Source organism: Empidonax traillii, unplaced genomic scaffold (genome assembly GCF_003031625.1).
Source record: "Empidonax traillii isolate 1590-97213 ecotype Southwest subspecies unplaced genomic scaffold, ASM303162v1 scaffold518:size600044, whole genome shotgun sequence".
In the NCBI taxonomy this organism is placed as follows: domain Eukaryota; kingdom Metazoa; phylum Chordata; class Aves; order Passeriformes; family Tyrannidae; genus Empidonax; species Empidonax traillii.
In genome coordinates this window covers 157,412-175,089 of record NW_020955711.1, presented here as the reverse complement: position 1 = coordinate 175,089, position 17,678 = coordinate 157,412, and the positions used below count along the sequence as shown (strand labels likewise).

Here is a 17,678-nt window from a genome sequence, read left to right as displayed (position 1 = left end):
CGGGCGCGCTCCCGCCGCCCCGCGCCGCAGCGCCGTGCGCGCGCCCCCCGCCCCGCCCCGCCCCGTCCGTGCTGCAGCGGGGGGCGGGGCCCGAGCCCAGACGGACGCGGCGGACGCCCAATGAGCGCTGCGCTGCGGGGGTGACGGCAGCCAACGGGAGGCGAGAGAAGGCGGGGCGAGGCGCGGGAGGGGCGGGCCCCACGGCGCGGCGTGCGGAGGTTGCTATGGCTGTGGCCGCAGAGCGGCCGCGCCGCAGGCCAATGGGGGCGCGCGGAGGGGCTGACGGGCGGGCCCTCGGGCCAATGGGCGCGCGGCGCGCGGCGCGGGGGGCGGGCCCTGCGCGCAGGGGCGGCGGGGCCGGCGCGGCGCTAAAGGAGCGCGGCGGGCGCGGGGCGGAGCGGGCGCGGCAGAGCCGGCGGGAGGGCGGGCGGGCGGGCGGCGGCCGGCGCTGCACAGGTGAGGCGGCGGGGCCGGCCGGGGGCTCCGCGGCGCTGGGAACCGGGGGGTCGAAGGGGGGGGAGAGTGCTCGGAGGGGCCCGCCCGCGGCGGGGGTGTGGCGGGGGCGGCGGGCCCGCCACACAAAGACCCCCTTGTCGGGCCGCCCGCCCGGCGCTGCCGCCGAGAGGAGGGGGCGGTTCGCGGCCATTTTCTGCTTTCTGCGCCGCGGGCGCGGGGCGGGGGGCACGGGGATGCGGCCGCGCCGGGCCCCGCCGGGCCGAGCCCGCCGCCGCCTCTTTGTCCTTCGGGCCCGGCGAGGCTCCTGGGGCCGGCCCTGCCCCGGGGGCGCCCCGGCCCCCATGTGCCTTCCCTTCTCCCCCGCTTTGTGTCGGGATTTTTTTTTTTTTTTTGGTGTTTTTCCCCCTTATTCGTACGTCGGCTGCGGGGAGTGCTGGATTCCTGCATGAGAAATGCGCTCATTTGTGTGTTTCATTTGAATGCCATTGTTAGCGGAGGAGCCCTGGGCAGGGAGAGCTGGGGCTCGCTCGGCTCCTGCGGAGGGGCTTTTGGAGTGGGCTTGGTGGGGTTGGGAGCCCGGGGGCGAGAATGACCCTGGGGCCGCCTTTGATCCCCCCATGTTTTAGGTCTGTCCCTCAGGGATGGGATAAAGCCCGTTCATACGTGACGGGTGCGTGCAGTTATATATGAGCGCATTCATCTCACTCCTCAGCCTTTAATTCCGCCGGGGGAACGGTAATGATTGATTTTGTCGTGTGAGCTTTATTTGACCTTCAGGTTTTCGCTGCCTCTCGGTGTGTAAAAACCGAGTCTGAGCCTACCTTGGCTGCCTTTGGCTGTGTCACACCTGGCCGGGAGCGCTCGGGACCCGACACGGAGGTGCTTTGGCACACCAGGGTGGCACCGGCGTTCCAGGGCTTTGTTGGAACTTGGGCTGTGCTCTGGCACAGTCGCCTCTCTCGTTTGGGGTTGGAGGCTCAGCTGTTAAATCTATGGGCTCCTTGATTGAGCCAAGGGTACCCTTCCTTGACTAATATCTTTATTTCCACGGTGGAGGAGTCCAGCTATCGTTTAACGTGTCCCCTCAACGTTATTCCTTCTTCCTTCGTGGCAATTTTCTCTCAGTGGCTCTTCTGAAATACTTTTAATGTTGAGTCATCGCATCTTGATTTGAATGATGCTGTCTGTGGTAACCGGGCTGCTCCTCACACCTCGGAAGGGTTGGGTGACTTCACGTCGAAGTTGGACAATGTAACAAATCTCTCTGCCGTAGATGGAGACACAATTATCCTGTTTAATTACATGCCCTTCCAAGGAGGGTTGGGTTGCAGAACTCCCATCGGGGCGCGTGCCACAGTAGGAAAAGGTGACAAATGCCATGTGGGAAACCTCCCTGGCTTTCTTCCCAAGCTGACCTTTAGGTTACCTGCTGGAAAAGGCTGATGTAACATTCTTCAGCAGAAGAGATGTCGTGTGTGTGTGTGACAAATCAAGATATTTACCGTGTTACCAACTAAGATGTTTAATAGCCTAAGTCTGAGGGTTCAGGCTTGACCTTTCTGTTCCTCAAGGAGTTCCAGGTGAACCCTCCAGCTCTTAGGAATCCTGGCTGTGACAGCAGAGCCCAGGGAAGGGGCAGGGCCCTCTCTCGGATAGAGGCAGGTAAAATGAGTGTGCAGGGGCTCTTGTCAGTCAGCAGTTTTTCTTTCCCCTTCAAATTACCCGTGGAGCTGTTGGAAAATCTAGCATCAGCCCTTGCAGTGTGTTGAGCCTCGAGGTAAACTTGAGATCTGGAGACATTTTTTTTGGAATATGGTGATGTCAGCGCTCAGGACTGAGAACAGGAGCAGGCTGTGGAAATGCAGAGTCTCATGTTTTTCAGGAAGAATATGATCAAGGTTTAGCTTGCCTTAATGTCTTGCAGAAGCTCCAAGTGTCCCAAGTTCTTGTCTGTAGTTGAGAATCCACATTTTAAGCCACATTCTGGTTTCTGCAGCCAGCCACCCACTGAGCAGATTTATGGTTTTGTATCTATCTCTGTAATTTTTTTTTCACTGTTCCGTTGCAGCTGTTAGAGTTTTTACTGACAAAATTCTGCTCAATTTGCTCTTCTTCCTTATCTCAGCCCAGGCCACAGGGGTGGGATTTTTCCTGCTTGCAGCTCTCGCTTGTGCTGGTGCGCAGTTAGAACCAGTTCATGGCTTTCCTGCACGGGGTTTGGGTGATACTTGACAGGTCATTTAACTTTTATCTGGCAGTTGGTTTGTGCTGTGTGAACAGGGGCTTCTCCAGACTCTGGGAGAGATAACTAAGGCTGCTTCTTCCAGGGAAGGTGCAGATACTGGTGATGGATCATTTGACTGCTGTGCATGGTTCGTAACGTGCTCTTTGCTTTTCCCTCTCCCATCACAGGGTAACTGAGAGAGGACACCTTCGCTTCCCACCATGGCACAGAGGTTGGGACAGGAGGATCCAGAGAGATACCTCTTCGTGGATAGGGCTGTGATCTACAACCCTGCCACCCAGGCTGACTGGACTGCCAAAAAGTTGGTGTGGATCCCCTCGGAGCGCCACGGCTTCGAGGCAGCCAGCATCAAGGAGGAGAAGGGGGATGAGGTGTTGGTGGAACTGGCAGAGAATGGGAAGAAAGCACTGGTCAATAAAGATGACGTTCAGAAGATGAATCCTCCCAAGTTCTCCAAAGTGGAAGACATGGCAGAATTAACCTGTTTAAATGAAGCCTCTGTATTGCACAATTTAAAGGATCGCTATTACTCTGGGCTCATCTATGTAAGTACTAATTAGTAGAATCATTCCGGGTGCTAATTCAGCTGAACTGTCCTGGTTCCCATCCCTTTACTGTGTGAAACAGAGGGGATGGGTCATATCTGTGATTTGACAGCCTAAATACTTGTGTCCCTGCTATCTGCATTAGTCCAGAGCCTTTTTCCATGCTGTGTACGGGTCAAGGACTCTGTCATAAAACAAGTGGTATAATTCTGTGAGTGTCTTCTAACAGCAGGATGTGAAATGGCAGCTCCAGGGGCTCTGCTTGTGCTGCTCCTTGGAGCACTCGTCTCACGTGCTGAGCTGAGCCACTGAGCAGTGGCAAGTTTGTGTGAGCTGAGGGAGATGGCAAACCCTCACTCTGCTGAGCTGCTGTGTTCAGTTGCTCCTGTGAATGAGCACATGTCGTGTTTTAACTTGCTGCATGTTAAAAGTGGCAGTAAGAGGCCCTGCTGTTACTTAAAAGCTGAAGTTGGAGAGTGCCGGGCGTGCAAAATGTCCTTCTGGAACTGAATATCAACACAGTGGCCAGGAAAGAATGTGTTGGAGTGCTTAAAATAAACCAATAAGATAAAGCTTTTTTTTTTTTTTCCCCCGCAGTGGTTTTGAAGCTCTAATTGAACATCTGGCTTATCACCATCTTGCCCTAGAGTTGGGAATCAGAGCACTGTTGGTGCTGTCTGACCCTGCTCCTCCCTTGGACACCATCCCAGGTCTTTCCTGTACAGTTCAGAGCAGCTCCTGGTCTCTTGGCAAACTGGTGGCACAGTGATTTTTTGGGTCAGGGAGTCATGAAAATCTACAAGGAGACTTTCTGTCCTAAAAGTAACTGGAACATCTGCTTAAATGCTTGGTTCACTTTAAAAACACTTGTCCTGAAGCTTAAATCCATTTTATTTAGTCCTGCTAGTTGGGTCATTTTTCCCCTCCATCAAGGTATTAATGGAGGCATCATTTAATTTTTTGCTTGGTACTGTTTGGACTTACTAAAAATTATATGGAACTTCAAAATACTTGGTTTTATATTTGTTCTTCTTTGTCAGCTTCCTCTGTGGGTTTTTGGTTTTTACCCTTTCAAGGCCTTACACCAAGGTGTTTACAGCAGAGCTCAGTGAAAAATACTTCTGGAATGATTCCTGCATTAGGAAACTAATTGGATAATGAGTAGGGACTGGATTGAAAACTAAAAGTAAACAAGGTTGATAGGTCAAAAGTTTTCAGTCTGTGTATCAATGCTAATGATGGCTGTTATGAAATTCATTACAACTGTTAGAGCCCTATTTCATTGTGAAGGTTACAAGCTGAGGGCCTTAAATGTCACAGCAAGCTCTAGTCCAAGCAAGCTCGAGCTCTTGAGGAAGTTTCTCCATGGCCTGTGGATCTGTGCAGCACTCAGCCTTTACTCCAACACCTCTCACCACTGCTCTTCCCCCACCTCCAAAAAAGCAGCTGAGCTTTAATTTCAGACAAGAGCCATTATTCCAGCTGCCCTGAACTTGGTAACAGCAGCATCCCCCAGCAATGTCCCTGTAATTCAGCCTTCCAGTAAAGGCCAACAAATCCATGAGCTCCTCAATCCCAACCAACTCCCTCCAGCCTGGGGGCAGGGAGGTCAGATGCACTAATCCTCCTCCTCTGTGGCAGCAGCATCACAAGGCCAAGGAACCAAGTTTCAGAGTCTGCCCCAACAGGGAAAGCATGAAAGCAGGGAGCACCTTTTGGGAAGTGCTGGGGGAAGAGAAAAAAGGTAAAACACCTGCAGAGTACCACAAACTCCACATATATGATCAGCCAGTCCTTCACAAAGGGAGGTTTGTCAGCCCCCCAGAGGAACACAGTCCTGCATCCCCTGTGTGTGTCCAGTGACAGGTTCTCTCACACATCCACAGGCCATGGAGAAACTTCCTCAAGAGCTCGAGCTGGTGGGGTTTTTAGTGTAGTTCTGTCAGGGATCCCTAAACTCCAGGAATGTGGCACTGCCATTGCTGCAGCTGCTGCTGGCACAGCCCAGAGCCATTGCCTGCAATTCCTGCTGCTGTTTGCCTGGTGTAAGGAAAAGAGCCAAAGTTAACTGAGCTGAAGTCAGTTCTGGTGGTTTGGCCGTGACACAAGCTGGTTGAAGGTGTGGTTTGATTTCCACACAGTACTCCCATAAAAACCAAACTGAAATCTCACATTTTGGTGTTGGTCTCGGGCAGTTGAGGTGGAGGGTGGTGAACCTGATTTGAAATTTGCCAAAAGGCAGAATGCAGTGTTGCCTTTCTAGGAAGTGGCAGATGAAAGAATGTCAGCTGAAGTAGACACACTTTTCCTTTCAATCCCTAGAAAGGAAACAACCAGTTGAGGGAATTGGCCAGTGGACCCAGTCATCTGTCTGTAATCTGCTGTTCCAGGGTGACTCTGCTGGAGGAACAGGGAGGCTGACTAAAGCTGGCTGGTGACCTGGGCAGGGATGCTCATTCCACCACCAAGAGTTTCATGTGACATCCAAGTAGGGATGGCCAGGAGCTTCTGGAACTTCCACCATCTCCCACGGCTGCCAAGTGACCTGATCTGGGGCTCTGAGTCTTGTTACTGAGCTGGGGGAGATGAACACACATGGAGAACGTGGAGGATCAGTGGCTTGTAAAAACATATCAGTGCCTGGTCCTGTCTTTCTGTGCTCTGTTCATGACAGCACAGGAGATGTAAAGGCAGCAGGACTCGTGTAAGAACTGCTGGGAAGGATGGTTGTGTATAAATTGTAGTGATCCCAGATTTGCTTTGGAGGTGAAATAATTTCTTGCTCCACTTTTAACATCACCTGTTCTGTTGCTTGCCATGAGGTTTGAGTGTAATAAGAATATGTTAAAAATATTCTTTCCTAGAGAAGCTGCAAATCCTTTTGAATATATATATATATATATTCTCTTCCTATATATATTTTAGTAAATCTGTTGTTATGACTTTGTCCACTTGGACTTTTCTCCTTAACCTGTCAGTGAATCTGAGTCTTTGAGATCTCTGCTCGTGTTTGAGGCTTGGTTTTCATCCAGCACAAAGTGCTGGTTCTGTGAAGGTGCAGCCACCTACAGCAGGTGTTTTATTTGTTTTCTCATTACTTTTACCTTGGCTTGGAGTCTTCACTCTTCCTTGTGTTTCATAGCTGAACTTTCCCAAATCTTGAGCTTTTCTAGGGGTATCAGGATTTCTTATGCGTAATTTGAGTCACTAATGCTCTGAATTGGTCTCATACCTTGCTGGAGTGGCAGCTTCTTGTGTATTTTGGTTACTGTAAATGCCTGTGAACTGTTGATTCTTCAGCCTCATGTAAAACTGGACTTTCTGCCTGCCCTGCTTTGGAGTGGCCAACTTTAATTTTAAGGTGATATCCTTCAGCTGTAGATCAGGAACTGGGGGTAGTTCACTGGAAGACACTCAGGAGGAATTCCCAAAGGGTTTAGGAGGTCCTTTGAAGATTTGGAATAAACATGATTTTGCTCAGACTGGTTTTGTGGTGGTTGTTGAATATGCCATGATGAGCTGAGCTCCAGATGCCTTTCTGGGGGTGTTGCTTTAACTGGTTCTAGTCAGAGGTTTTGGGTCACCGAGGGCTGTAGCCCGAGTGAGGAGACATCTCTGTTTTTACAAGATCTGTGTGTAAAATGCCACTGTGGAGGCTTCTAGGTAGATTTGGATTTCTACTTAAGTCAGCAAAGTACGATTTCACGGGTGGGGAATAATCTTTGACTCACACAGTGAACTGGAGAAATGAAATCCCCTGGGAAGGAGTGGATGTCAAGAGTCCCTCAGCCTTGGAGGCTGCTGAGTTTTCAAGACCCCACTTGACTTGCTGCTTTGTCACAAGCTGTGGCAAGGCAAGATTGCTGCTCCAATAATTCTCCCTGTCAGTGCTTCAGGAGCTTTGGGGGTTTTCCTGAAGCAGCTTCCGAGCTCTTCCTGGTCCAGTGTGGCTTTGGAGTGCAGGGCTGGGATTTGCAGCCTGCTGTGCTGGGAGCTGGGGAGGTTCAGAGCAGTTCTGCTCTGGCTCACAGGTTTGGGGCAGGGTGTGGGAAGCACAGGGGACTTTGGCTGGCTGAGCCAAAGCTGCCTTCCCTCCTTCAGCTGCAGCCCTGGGAAAAGGGAGATGCTTCCAGTGGGTCTCTGGTGTTGGTGGGAAGGGTTGGGAAGTGGCACAGGAGATAAGAAGGAGGATTTAGTCTGAAAATAGAGTGCCAGGAGGACGGATGCTGCGCTTGGCAATGTACAGGGGAGAGATATTTGGGGCCTTTGGAGAGCTACAAGTAAAATCTAAAAGCTGCAAAGGAGTTTTTGGTGTAGGAAGAGGTGTTTTCTCCATCTTGATACCATTGCACTTCAATATTAACAATGTATTTATTGGCTTCAGTCTATTCAGAAAAGCAAAGCTTGTGTACAGGCACGTCAGTTATGTTCAAAATGAAGTTTTTACTCAAAGTTTACTACCTAATTTGACTCATGGCTGATCTGAAGGAAAGAACGGTGTCAATAATTTTTAAAAAATATGTTTAAGTAGTTTTTTACCATTTTGTTTGTGAGGGACTGTCTGTTTTGTGTGCAGCTTGAGAGTCCTCTTCTTTCACTTCAGAGCAAGATGATTCTCTTTTCTTTTTGAATGTAATTTTGACCCAGAATATTCCTCTTCTAGAGCTGCAAAAAGCAAAGTTGATCCTAGTCACTCTGATATTTCAGTGCTTTGTTAGAGGCACCATTCTGAATTTTGAATTTCTAAGCCACGAAGCATTAGACTGGTTTGGGTTTGATGGGACCTTAAAGCTCATTTCTTTTGAACCCCCTGCTGTGGTCAGGGACACCTTCCACCAGTCCAGGTGGCTCAGAGGCCCCATCCAACCTGGCTATTAACAAAGTCCATGAAAAGCAGGTTTGTTTTTTTTTTTTTTTTAAATCAAAATACAAGTAGTGGATCAGGAATGTAAATACCTCATTTCTTCTTAAATGGAAAGCAGCTTGTTCTTGGTACTGCAGACCCTGGCTGGAATTGGAATGAATAAGCTAATGACTGTTAATACTGCTAAGTCAGGGCTGGGTGACACTCTTCCCAGCAATTCAAAGCTCTGCTTGTGGTCAGCAGCTCTTTTGATGGCAAGAAAGACCCTTCCATTCCACTTTTAAAGCACATTTTAAATTGAAAAGCCATAAACTTATGAATATCTTGTTAACAGAAGTATTCTGGCAAACCCAAATGGGTGCTCTGGCACTCACTGGCAGGGTGGGTCCTGTGCAGGTTTGATTTGATACCAGGTACTGATTTTCCAGAGAAATCTTAACATCCAAATTGCAGATGGCTGTACTTTAATGGGCTGATGGGTAAGTGCAGGTGAATATCTGAAAAGTTCTGGGATATGCAGCATTTTGCCCACTCAGTGGGTCTTATAAACGTTTGAGTTTGATCTTTTTAAATTGAGAGATGGAAATCCTCCCTTTAAATTGAAAGGGAGGATCTGAAGTCTGTGTTGTGCAGTCAAAAGTTCCCACTCCTGTACCCACTGCAGCAGGACGGGATGAAGGAATTGCTCACTCAAATGTGGAGTGTAATGAAGCCACAATAAAAACTAAGATATTCAGAACCCAATGGGCTTTAGAAAAAGTTACTCAAAAGAATGTTACTGTTGCCACATCTGTCCTGGGCCCAGCTTTCCTGGAGGAAGTCCCTTGTTCACAGTTGATGCTGTGGCTTTCTGATACCCCCATAAATCACTGGAACCGCTCCTTAACTGCTTCCTGACCTCATTCAGTCAGGAGGATTAAAAGGAGCGGAATTTCTCCAACGCTTGAGTTGTGCTCACCTGTGTCAGGCTCCAGGTGGCCTCTGACACGTGTGAGCGGTGTGGGGTGTTGGGGAGCCCGTGACCCGAGTCTGGATGCTCAGGTGGACAGTGTGAGGTGGGGACGTGGACCTGAGATGTGTCTGCTGCAGGGGAAGCCGAGTTAGAGCTGACTGGTTTTGCTGTTCCTTGAGAAAGGATAAAAAGCTGGTGAAGCCCCTTGAGGAAAGGGTTACATCCAGCTCCACACTCCAGTGAACTGTGCATTATCTTCCCTGCCTACTCCTCCACATTTATTTTTTTACAGACACTTTGGGAAAAGGGCTTTGAAGCTGTTTCTGTGAGGCTGAGAGCTCCTGGAACCCTCCTGCTGGTTCCTGTTCTCCTTGCTGGGTTTTCTTTCCACCAGTGAAGAGGAAAACGTGCTCACTAGAGTGCAAGTAAAAAATACTCCAGCAGGTATTTTTTTGATAATTGCAAGTGTAATTGGCCTGCAGTCCTTTTCTTTAATTTTTTTTAAATGCACTTTCCATTTTACTGGAGCAGAAGAGGGAAAGAATGAGAAATATGCCCCAGTCCCCAGTTCCAGAGCCTGCTGTGGGTGGGAGCTCTGGTAACACTGCACTTGAGGGGCTGTCTATAAGCTGTTCCTTCTCTTAAGCTGCTGCCTCCTGTGAGGCCAGGGTGTAACCTAGAACAATCTGTGGCATTATATAAGCTTCTATGTTCTAATTGCTTTAATTTTCCTGCTGGTCCAGTTGGGAATGTTTCACGTTACTGAGTGTCAAAGATTGGTATTGAAAGAAAACTGCAAGAAATGAGAGTTTATTGCTTGATTTCATCTTTTCCTTAACACAAAGCAGTCACTGGGATCTAATACCCAGCATGTGGCAGAAGAAATGGTGGGATTCACACTGGAAGTGTTGCTTTGACCCAAGAACTTGTTTTTATATTGACTCCTGATTTTTGAAAGACTCATAAATGTGATTAAGTTGAGGGAGCTCTTTGCAGGGTTTCAGTTTGTTAGAAATGTCTGAGGGACTGAAGGGGAATCAGTCAATTCCCTTCTTGCCCTGAGGCAAGCAGAGCTATGAAGAAGTGCATGTTCTTGTCAAATATTCAGTTTCTGTAAAAACAGGTAGCTTAACAGCCTGAGAAGGAGCAGCAGTTTGGGTTCTGGCCTCCTGTTGCAGTGCTCAATGGAATGCTCTGTGCTGTGTGCCTGCACCAGAACTCATGGTAGCCTGTGCAAAGCTGTCTGTAGAGCAGTCAATCTCCAACATGCAGCTGTACAGGAGCCCTGTGGAAGGATATTAATACTCCTCTGGCCCTGGTGCAACCTCAGATCATGTTCTAGCTCTGAGCAGTTGCTGTGGCCGAGGCCGTTCTGTCTGAGTGGCTGTGACCCTGAGCCTGTCTGGGAGAGCTCACTGAGCAGGATAGAACCTGCACTGCTGATCCAGGCTGGGGTTTTCTCCCTCTAAACACATCTCCTGGCAGCTGTCAGTGTGGCAGCACAGCACTGGTGAGCCTCTGTTCAGCTCCAGCTGTAGAGAATACACAGACAAGTCATCCCCAGCGTGGGCTGAGCTCTGTCATGAATAGCTGGTGTATGTGTTGTGCTCCTTCCCTCCCTCACTCTCTTCCTCAGTTTTCCTGAATAACAGTGGCTCTTGTCCCTCAGCCTCTCTGACCTGAGGTTCCCAGTGCTCCACAGGGGATTCCTTACCCTGGGTTCCAACTTTGTGGGTACCATTGTTTGTTGTGGTTGTTTATTTTCTGTTTTAATCCAGCAGTTTGGGCTTGTACAGAGATGTCTGGGTTATTTTCTAGGTTCTTATCTTGGCTGTGCCCTGGCCAGGGAGACTGGGGGTGGTGTTTGGGGGCTGCCCCTGCCCTGAGGGGCAGCTGGGTTGGAGCTGGGCAGGGGCAGAGAACATGACCTACCCCAGGTCACCTACCAACCTCACCTTCCTCCTCCCTGAGACTCCCTGCCCTTCTTTGAGACTTGAATTTAAGACTGGATAACTTTAGGGAGAAAAGGTTCTACGTGAGAAAACCATGTCCAGCTCAGAGAACTCAGGAGGTCCTGGAGTGTGGAATGGGGTCTGTAACCTCAGGAAGGGAAACCAGGCAAGAAAATGCTCCAGTGAGGCAATTTATCAACCTGGAGAATGTGATCTACTCCAGTAGCTATGGGATACTGCTTAAAACACGTACTGCTTGCTAGGCTGGAAACTGCTGGTTTCTATTTTGGGTAATAATGAGAGATGTGGAGATGTTTACTTAGTTCAGCTTAATTATTGATGTGGTCATAGAGTAAATCTGTCACTTTTTATATCTGAAGAACTGGAGATAAATGTTGAGCCTGCGTGCTCAGGTGATGCAAACTGATTGTTGCAAATTCCAAAACTTTACCTGCATCTTTCTAATGTGGTGCTTTAAAGGCCTTTTGATGTTGTGGCAGAAGAAACCAAGCTAACAGTCCTAACAGCATGTTCCTGGATGCAGGAACTGCAGAGCTGAGCTGTTAATCCAAGGAATCATCCCAGGTTCCCTTAGCACCTCCATCTGTGTCTGCACAGGGAAGGTGTGGTGTGGTTTGAAGGGAAGACAGGCCATGAAAGCCCACAGTCTGGATTTAGAGCCTGAGCTCCCACCTGCTTTCACCTGGGAATCACACACTCTGCTTGCCAGTTGTTCATTTAATCCACTCTCAGACTGTGGGAATAAAATGGAGTTTTCAAACAGGCCAGGCCAGGAACCTGAGCTCTGCAGTCTGGGACAGCTCACCAAAACCCATATTACTCAGTGATAAACTACTGGATAAAGGCTGTGAGCATCTGGAAACCTTCACACTCCACACTCAGTGTCCTGAAGGAGAGCTTGTGTAGCAACCCTCTGTCAGAACTCTCCTTTACTGGAGCCTTGCCTGGAGTTTGCATTCACAGACCCACAGGGATCCTGGAGTTCAGCTCTTAAGTGAGCAGCCCACGAGAGGATCAACCCCACAGCCCTGGTGTTTTAGCATCGCTCTCTGAGCAGCTGAGCTCATCTCAGGTTATTCCAGCATATGCTGTTGCTGTTGGTTGATCCTGCCTGCATTCCTGGCTAAAGCAGGAATGCGTTTCAAGCAACCAGCTTGTTCCCAGCTGACCCCATGAGCTCAAGGTGAATCAGCATCTTTACTTGCCTGTCAGTTCTTAATATCCATGTCAGCTGGAAAACGAATGAAGTCTGGTTCTTCATCCAGACTGGAGCTTGTCAGTGCTGATCCCAGCTCAGATTCCCATCAGACAGTTCCATCAGAGTCCACGTGCTGCAGGAGAGTATTCATCAAGTAGGGTGTCCATTTATTTAAGCAAGTGTGCAAGCTCTGATAATTCTTCCTTATGGCTGCTCACCAAGAAGCTTTTCGAGGGGTATAAAACAATCTCAGCCTACTTTTCATGTGTTCAGTTTGCATGCAAAAAGCCCTTGCCTCCAATCTGCTGACTTGGGTACAGTGATGTACTGTGAGACTTGCAGTTATAAAATAGCTCCGTAAGATTTTTGTACCATTTACCTCCCTCCCAGTTAAATTTGGCTCAATAAAACCATCCCTTCTGTGTTTCTGTGCCTACCAAGCCATGAACACAGCCCACCAATATGTTCAGACCTTGCTTTCTGCAATAGATGACGGTCAGGAAATTTGGGAGCCGTGTGGGAAAGCTCAGTTCCATCTTCCTTTGAATAAATTGGGGCTGTGCAGTGTGGTGGTATTTTGGAGAAAGTGTGATTTTTAAACTGCAGGGAGAATGAACTGGGTAGCAGCTGTGAAGGCAATCAGGGTGTTGGAGTTCAGGGTGCTGTGTGTGAAGTGCTGTGTTGTGGCACAGGCTGAATGGTCTGGCAGAAAAGCCACTCCTTTAGGTTTAGTTTCAAATAATGAACCCCAGCACTGGTGAAATGGAGAATTTTGTGCTTCATAAGGTCTAATTTGGTCCTGTTCAATATAGAGCCTCTTAAATTAACCCTTTTCATTTGCCCAGGACATTTGCTGGTCTTTAGATTGGCAGAGTTATGTTGGAATGGTTGGGCTTTGCTTGTTCTGATCATTCCAGGTTCATCCAATTCCTGCTTCAGGAGAGAGTCTGGAAAGGCTCCCAGGTTAGGGATCATCCATAGAGGTCTGAAGGATTGTTAAGTTTATTTTTACAAATTATTATTTCTTTGTGTACCTGAATAGTAACATTTACTCCATGTCTGTGCTGGGGAAATAAAAGATGCCAAAGTACCTGGGGGGAAGAGAGAAGGATCATCTTCAAGCAGCTGTTCTAGCCTAACACTTAAGGGTTTTTTTTTTCTTTACTTATCAGTTTATTCATTTTGGGGGAAGGGCAGTGATTTTAGGTATAAAACAACAGCTTTTTGTTGGGAACATAAAATGCCAACACAGGTGGTAAAAGTTTTGGATGAATTTGCAGAGCAACAGAGGCTTTTCAAAGAGTGACTGCAATATAGCTGGTTTATTCAACACCACCCTTACAGCTTTAACCAGTCACTGGTTTGGGAGTTCCTGCCCTTGGTAAGATGAGGAACAGGTAAGTTGGAAGTCTGTGAAGCTGGGTGGGTGAAAACCAGAGCAGGGCTCAGGAGTGCTGTGGGATGGGAGTCCAGAATCATCCCAGAGGTGTCTGCTGGATTCTGCACATGTTGGTGCCACTACGCTGGTCAGGGGCTGTGTGGGGACAGGTCTGAGGTGGACTCTGGGTGTGAGGATTGCTTTGTCTGGACAGATCTCCCCCAATAACCGTGTCATGGGCTGTGGCTGCACTGCAGGAGCACAGTGGAGGTGCTGCTCAGTGATCCTGAGCGGGGCTCAGTGGACATGTGCTTTTTTCCTGGTTATCCTTATTTGAAGGCTAGATGGCAAACCAGGCTTGTGGTGGTTCTTGGTGCCTCTGTGTCACCAGCAGTGATGACAGATGTGTGTGGGTGACCTCAGCTGAGCACAGGGAGGTTGGCTGGCCAGGGATGGAGGTCCAGTGCTCATCAGTTAATTGGCTCCTTGGCTGGTTGTACCACACTCTTAAAATAACTGTCCTGCCTTCCCTCTCCCTTTCAGTTTCACCAGCGACCATGAATAAGTTTGGGCAGGGAACTGATTATGACCAACCCTTTCTTTTTTAAATTTGGCTTCAATTGTATCCAGCTTGCTCAGTTACTGCAGAGATGCTGATGGTGGCAAGAAGGACATGGGTAGGACCATGGAAAGGAACTGCTCACTTGCCAACAGCCCCATGTTATGTTGAGTTAATGACTGATAAGTTGCTCTTTATGCTTGGATCAGTTGACCTGATAACATCTGTTTCCTTTCTCTTGGGGAAATAAATACCTTATTTAGATGGGAAGGCCCTGCAGTGCTTATCATCCAACAGATCTGCCCAAAGCACAGCGAGTATTTTCCTGTAAGGACATAAAATGTCCCTATGTCAGGACATCTGGCATAAACCCAAGTTCTTTTTCTTTGCTGATGGTGCTCCTGGCTCAGCTCAGAGATCACCTTGTGTTTGTCATTCCAGAATCCCTTGTAGGTGCAGAAAGAACAGGGCACCTTTTCCTTCAACTGAAATCTTTTACTCCTAAAAAAACCCCCAAAACAACCCAAATAGGCAGATCAGAACTTTCAGCTACCGTGATGATACAAATGTAGCAGAAATACTTTTTTGAATTGACTAATATTACAAAAATCATGAGTTATCTGCTCAGAATTCTGGGTTCTCAAGAGATGTTAATGATTTCTGCTTCAATCCTTTTCTCCTCTCAATCTGCAAAGGCAAGAAGTATGGTTTTCCTGACATTTAGAAAGATACCTCCTATTTCTGTCAACCCCGGTCTGTCTTGCCCACGTTCCTGAGCTGGGAGTTGCACTGACGAGAAAGAACACGCTGCCAGAGCACGTGATGAGATAACGGTGAATGGGGAGACTTTGCTTTCTTTAGAGCCGGCGGTTTTGGTGGCTGCTGAAAAGGCAGAGCTATCCAGATGCCTTGGATTAGGGAAACACCCGGGTGAGCTCTGGTGTGTGCAGGGTGTCTGTCTGGGAGCTCAGCCTTTGATCCCGAGCCAGCCCCTGCTGGTCTGTCCCTCCCACATAACCGAGTGTCGTGGCTGCCTCTGTGAGTTCTTCTGCCGTGGATGTTTCTGTGAGAGCTGCCTTACAAATACCTTGTGTGGAGCAGAGCTGGAGCTGCTCTGGAGGAGGCTCTTACACTTGGATCACAGAGAAGGGTGGCCCTGTGGGCATCTCTTCAGTGTGGACTCAATTCTGTAGCCCCTGAGGCATGTTTTGATTCAAAAAATGCCTCGGTGAGAGAGTCAATGGAATCAGCAGTGCTGGGTTCCTGGATATTCTGGGAGTCCTGGTACCTTTGTGGAGTGTCGGCTCTGAAGGCAGGGTGTGAAATGTCTGCAGTGCCAGCTGCCAGGCTGTCCATCAGCTGGGCTGGGACAGGGAGGGAATGACCCCCCCGTGGGATTGAGAAGGGCTGATGAGCAGGAAGGATGTTCAGATATGAGAAAATAACAGCAGGAACAGTGGTGGTTTGAAATAGGCTTTTCAGATTATTTACTAGAGCAATGGAGATTATCAGTTCCTTCAAAAATGAAAATACGCTGGAATGCACATTTTACTGAAGGAGCTGAACATCAAAAGGTGTCCATAAACCCTGAAACTTGGCAAACGGGAGGGAGATTTAAATGTCTGTGGGAAAGAGATCAGATGCTCCTCCTCAAATTTACCTGCGCTTATTATCTTTAAATTACTTTTTATGCAGGTAATTAAAGAACCTTTTAAGAGAAGTAGAAACCAATAATTTGAATATAGCATGCACTTTGAGTTGCTCTACAAAAAGGACCTCAATTTTGTTTTTAAGATAAATATTACAGAACCTGCTAAAAAAGCTTTTTGTTCTTTGTGACTCCATTTCAATACTGTTTACTAACAGAAGCGTTTCGGTTTGTGTTTTGTTTTGTTTTGTTTTGTTTTTTCCAGACCTATTCAGGGCTGTTCTGTGTAGTTATAAACCCTTACAAGAACCTCCCGATTTATTCAGAAAACATTATTGAGATGTACAGAGGGAAGAAGCGCCACGAGATGCCACCGCACATCTACGCGATCTCCGAGTCTGCCTACAGGTGCATGCTGCAAGGTAAGGGCCGGCTAATGGGTGCTTAACGCTTAATTGGCAACTCTTTGACGATCCTACAACCCTTATCCAGCTACACAGTAATTTCTAACACAATCAGGATATTTTTTAGTGCCTAAAGGGACGGGAGAAAAGCATCTCCGTGTGACTGGCTGGGGCATGGCAGTGATGCTGACTGCGCTCCGGAAGCTGTAGCTGAAATGCTTTGTTCTTAAAAAAAGAGGGGATAAGGTTCATGTCAAAAGATGGGAGTGCACTGGCTTTGGGTGAAGGAAGAGTGAAGAAGTGTGATTGAAAAGGGAGAGCTATAGAAGTGCTGTTTTGGCAGCTGACAATCTGAAGTGACGATGGAACAACTGTGTGTTTGAGTTCAAAAAGAGGTCGAGGAAATGCTTAACCTTGAAGGAGTTTTTGTATTTTTTTTTTTTTTCTCCGAACTGATATGTCATGTCTGTAGTTAAATAGAGAGTGAGTTAATGGAGAGCTCATGCTTTGAATTTTGGCTTTAATTTTGTGCTGGACAAACATGAAAACTGCATCTGACGTGATCTAAATCTGTTGAAATGAACACCTGTTGAACTTGTAAAGTTGCACTTCTGACATAGTGTTTTGGAAACTCAGCTCATACTATCCAGTATTGATTCAGTTTAGGGGCCTGTTTACAGATGTGGGAACACCAGCATGTTGTATGTAGAAAAGTGTGTGCAAAGAGACAGGTCTGTGTTTTCTGCTGTAGGTGTAGATGGTCTGGAAGGAAGGTAAAAGCTCTTTGACCTGGTTCACACAAACGGAGAAAAAGCTGTTTCTTCTGCCAGGTTAACCAGCCATTTAAATGATCATCTTCTTTTTTAAAAGCAGTTTATGTCTTTAAATAAATCACGTAAGTCTTTGTTTCTTCAGTTGTGACTTTGTCTCTGGGGCTGCTTAATAATAAACTCCAGGTTGCCGAGTGCTCTTTCACCCCAGGAGAGCTGGGCCATCCCAATGGGGTGATGCAGGGACAGGCAGCAAATTGGGGCCACCAAGAGCTGTCCTGCTTCCCAGTGGATATTTGGGGCTCTGTTTTCATGTGTATTTGTGAAAGAAAAACTCCGACCTCTTGACAAGAACAGCTCTAACAGCTCAGGTCAGAGGACCCCTATTAACAACTCCACGTGGAAGAACAGAGCAAACCTTCAGGTTATTTTATTGTAGCAGTCTCAAGTGGTCTGTGGATAAGGGCCTCCCTCTCTGAAAGCACAGTATCTCTTGAAATTATCTCAAGAATGTTTGAGAAGTTCTTGGGACAAATGTCCTCTAAAAAGTAAGTCAATGTCAGGAGTTACCACACTGCAGGTGCTCTCTATATTTGCTCGCATACTGCTGGTACTGATTTGTGTCTCTGGGGATCTTGCTACATGGGCAGATGTTGCTATTTTTGGAAAATGGAATTAAAAAAAAA

General features: G+C 47.9%; 1 protein-coding gene across 5 annotated transcripts in view; it reads left to right on the top strand.

The window, feature by feature from the left end:
• Nucleotides 1–404: 404 nt before the first annotated feature.
• The window catches only part of MYH10 (myosin heavy chain 10), a 104,021-nt gene continuing 86,747 nt past the window's right edge, over nucleotides 405–17,678 (top strand). For 4 of the 5 annotated variants that reach the window (XM_027896866.1, XM_027896869.1, XM_027896867.1 and 1 more), the window contains exons 1-2: nucleotides 2,902–3,246; nucleotides 16,084–16,240. In XM_027896866.1, coding sequence (XP_027752667.1) covers nucleotides 2,902–3,246; nucleotides 16,084–16,240 — 502 coding nt within the window. Of the gene's footprint in view, nucleotides 457–2,868; nucleotides 3,247–16,083; nucleotides 16,241–17,678 lie in introns of those variants that run through there. The other variant, XM_027896865.1, reaches the window with a different exon arrangement.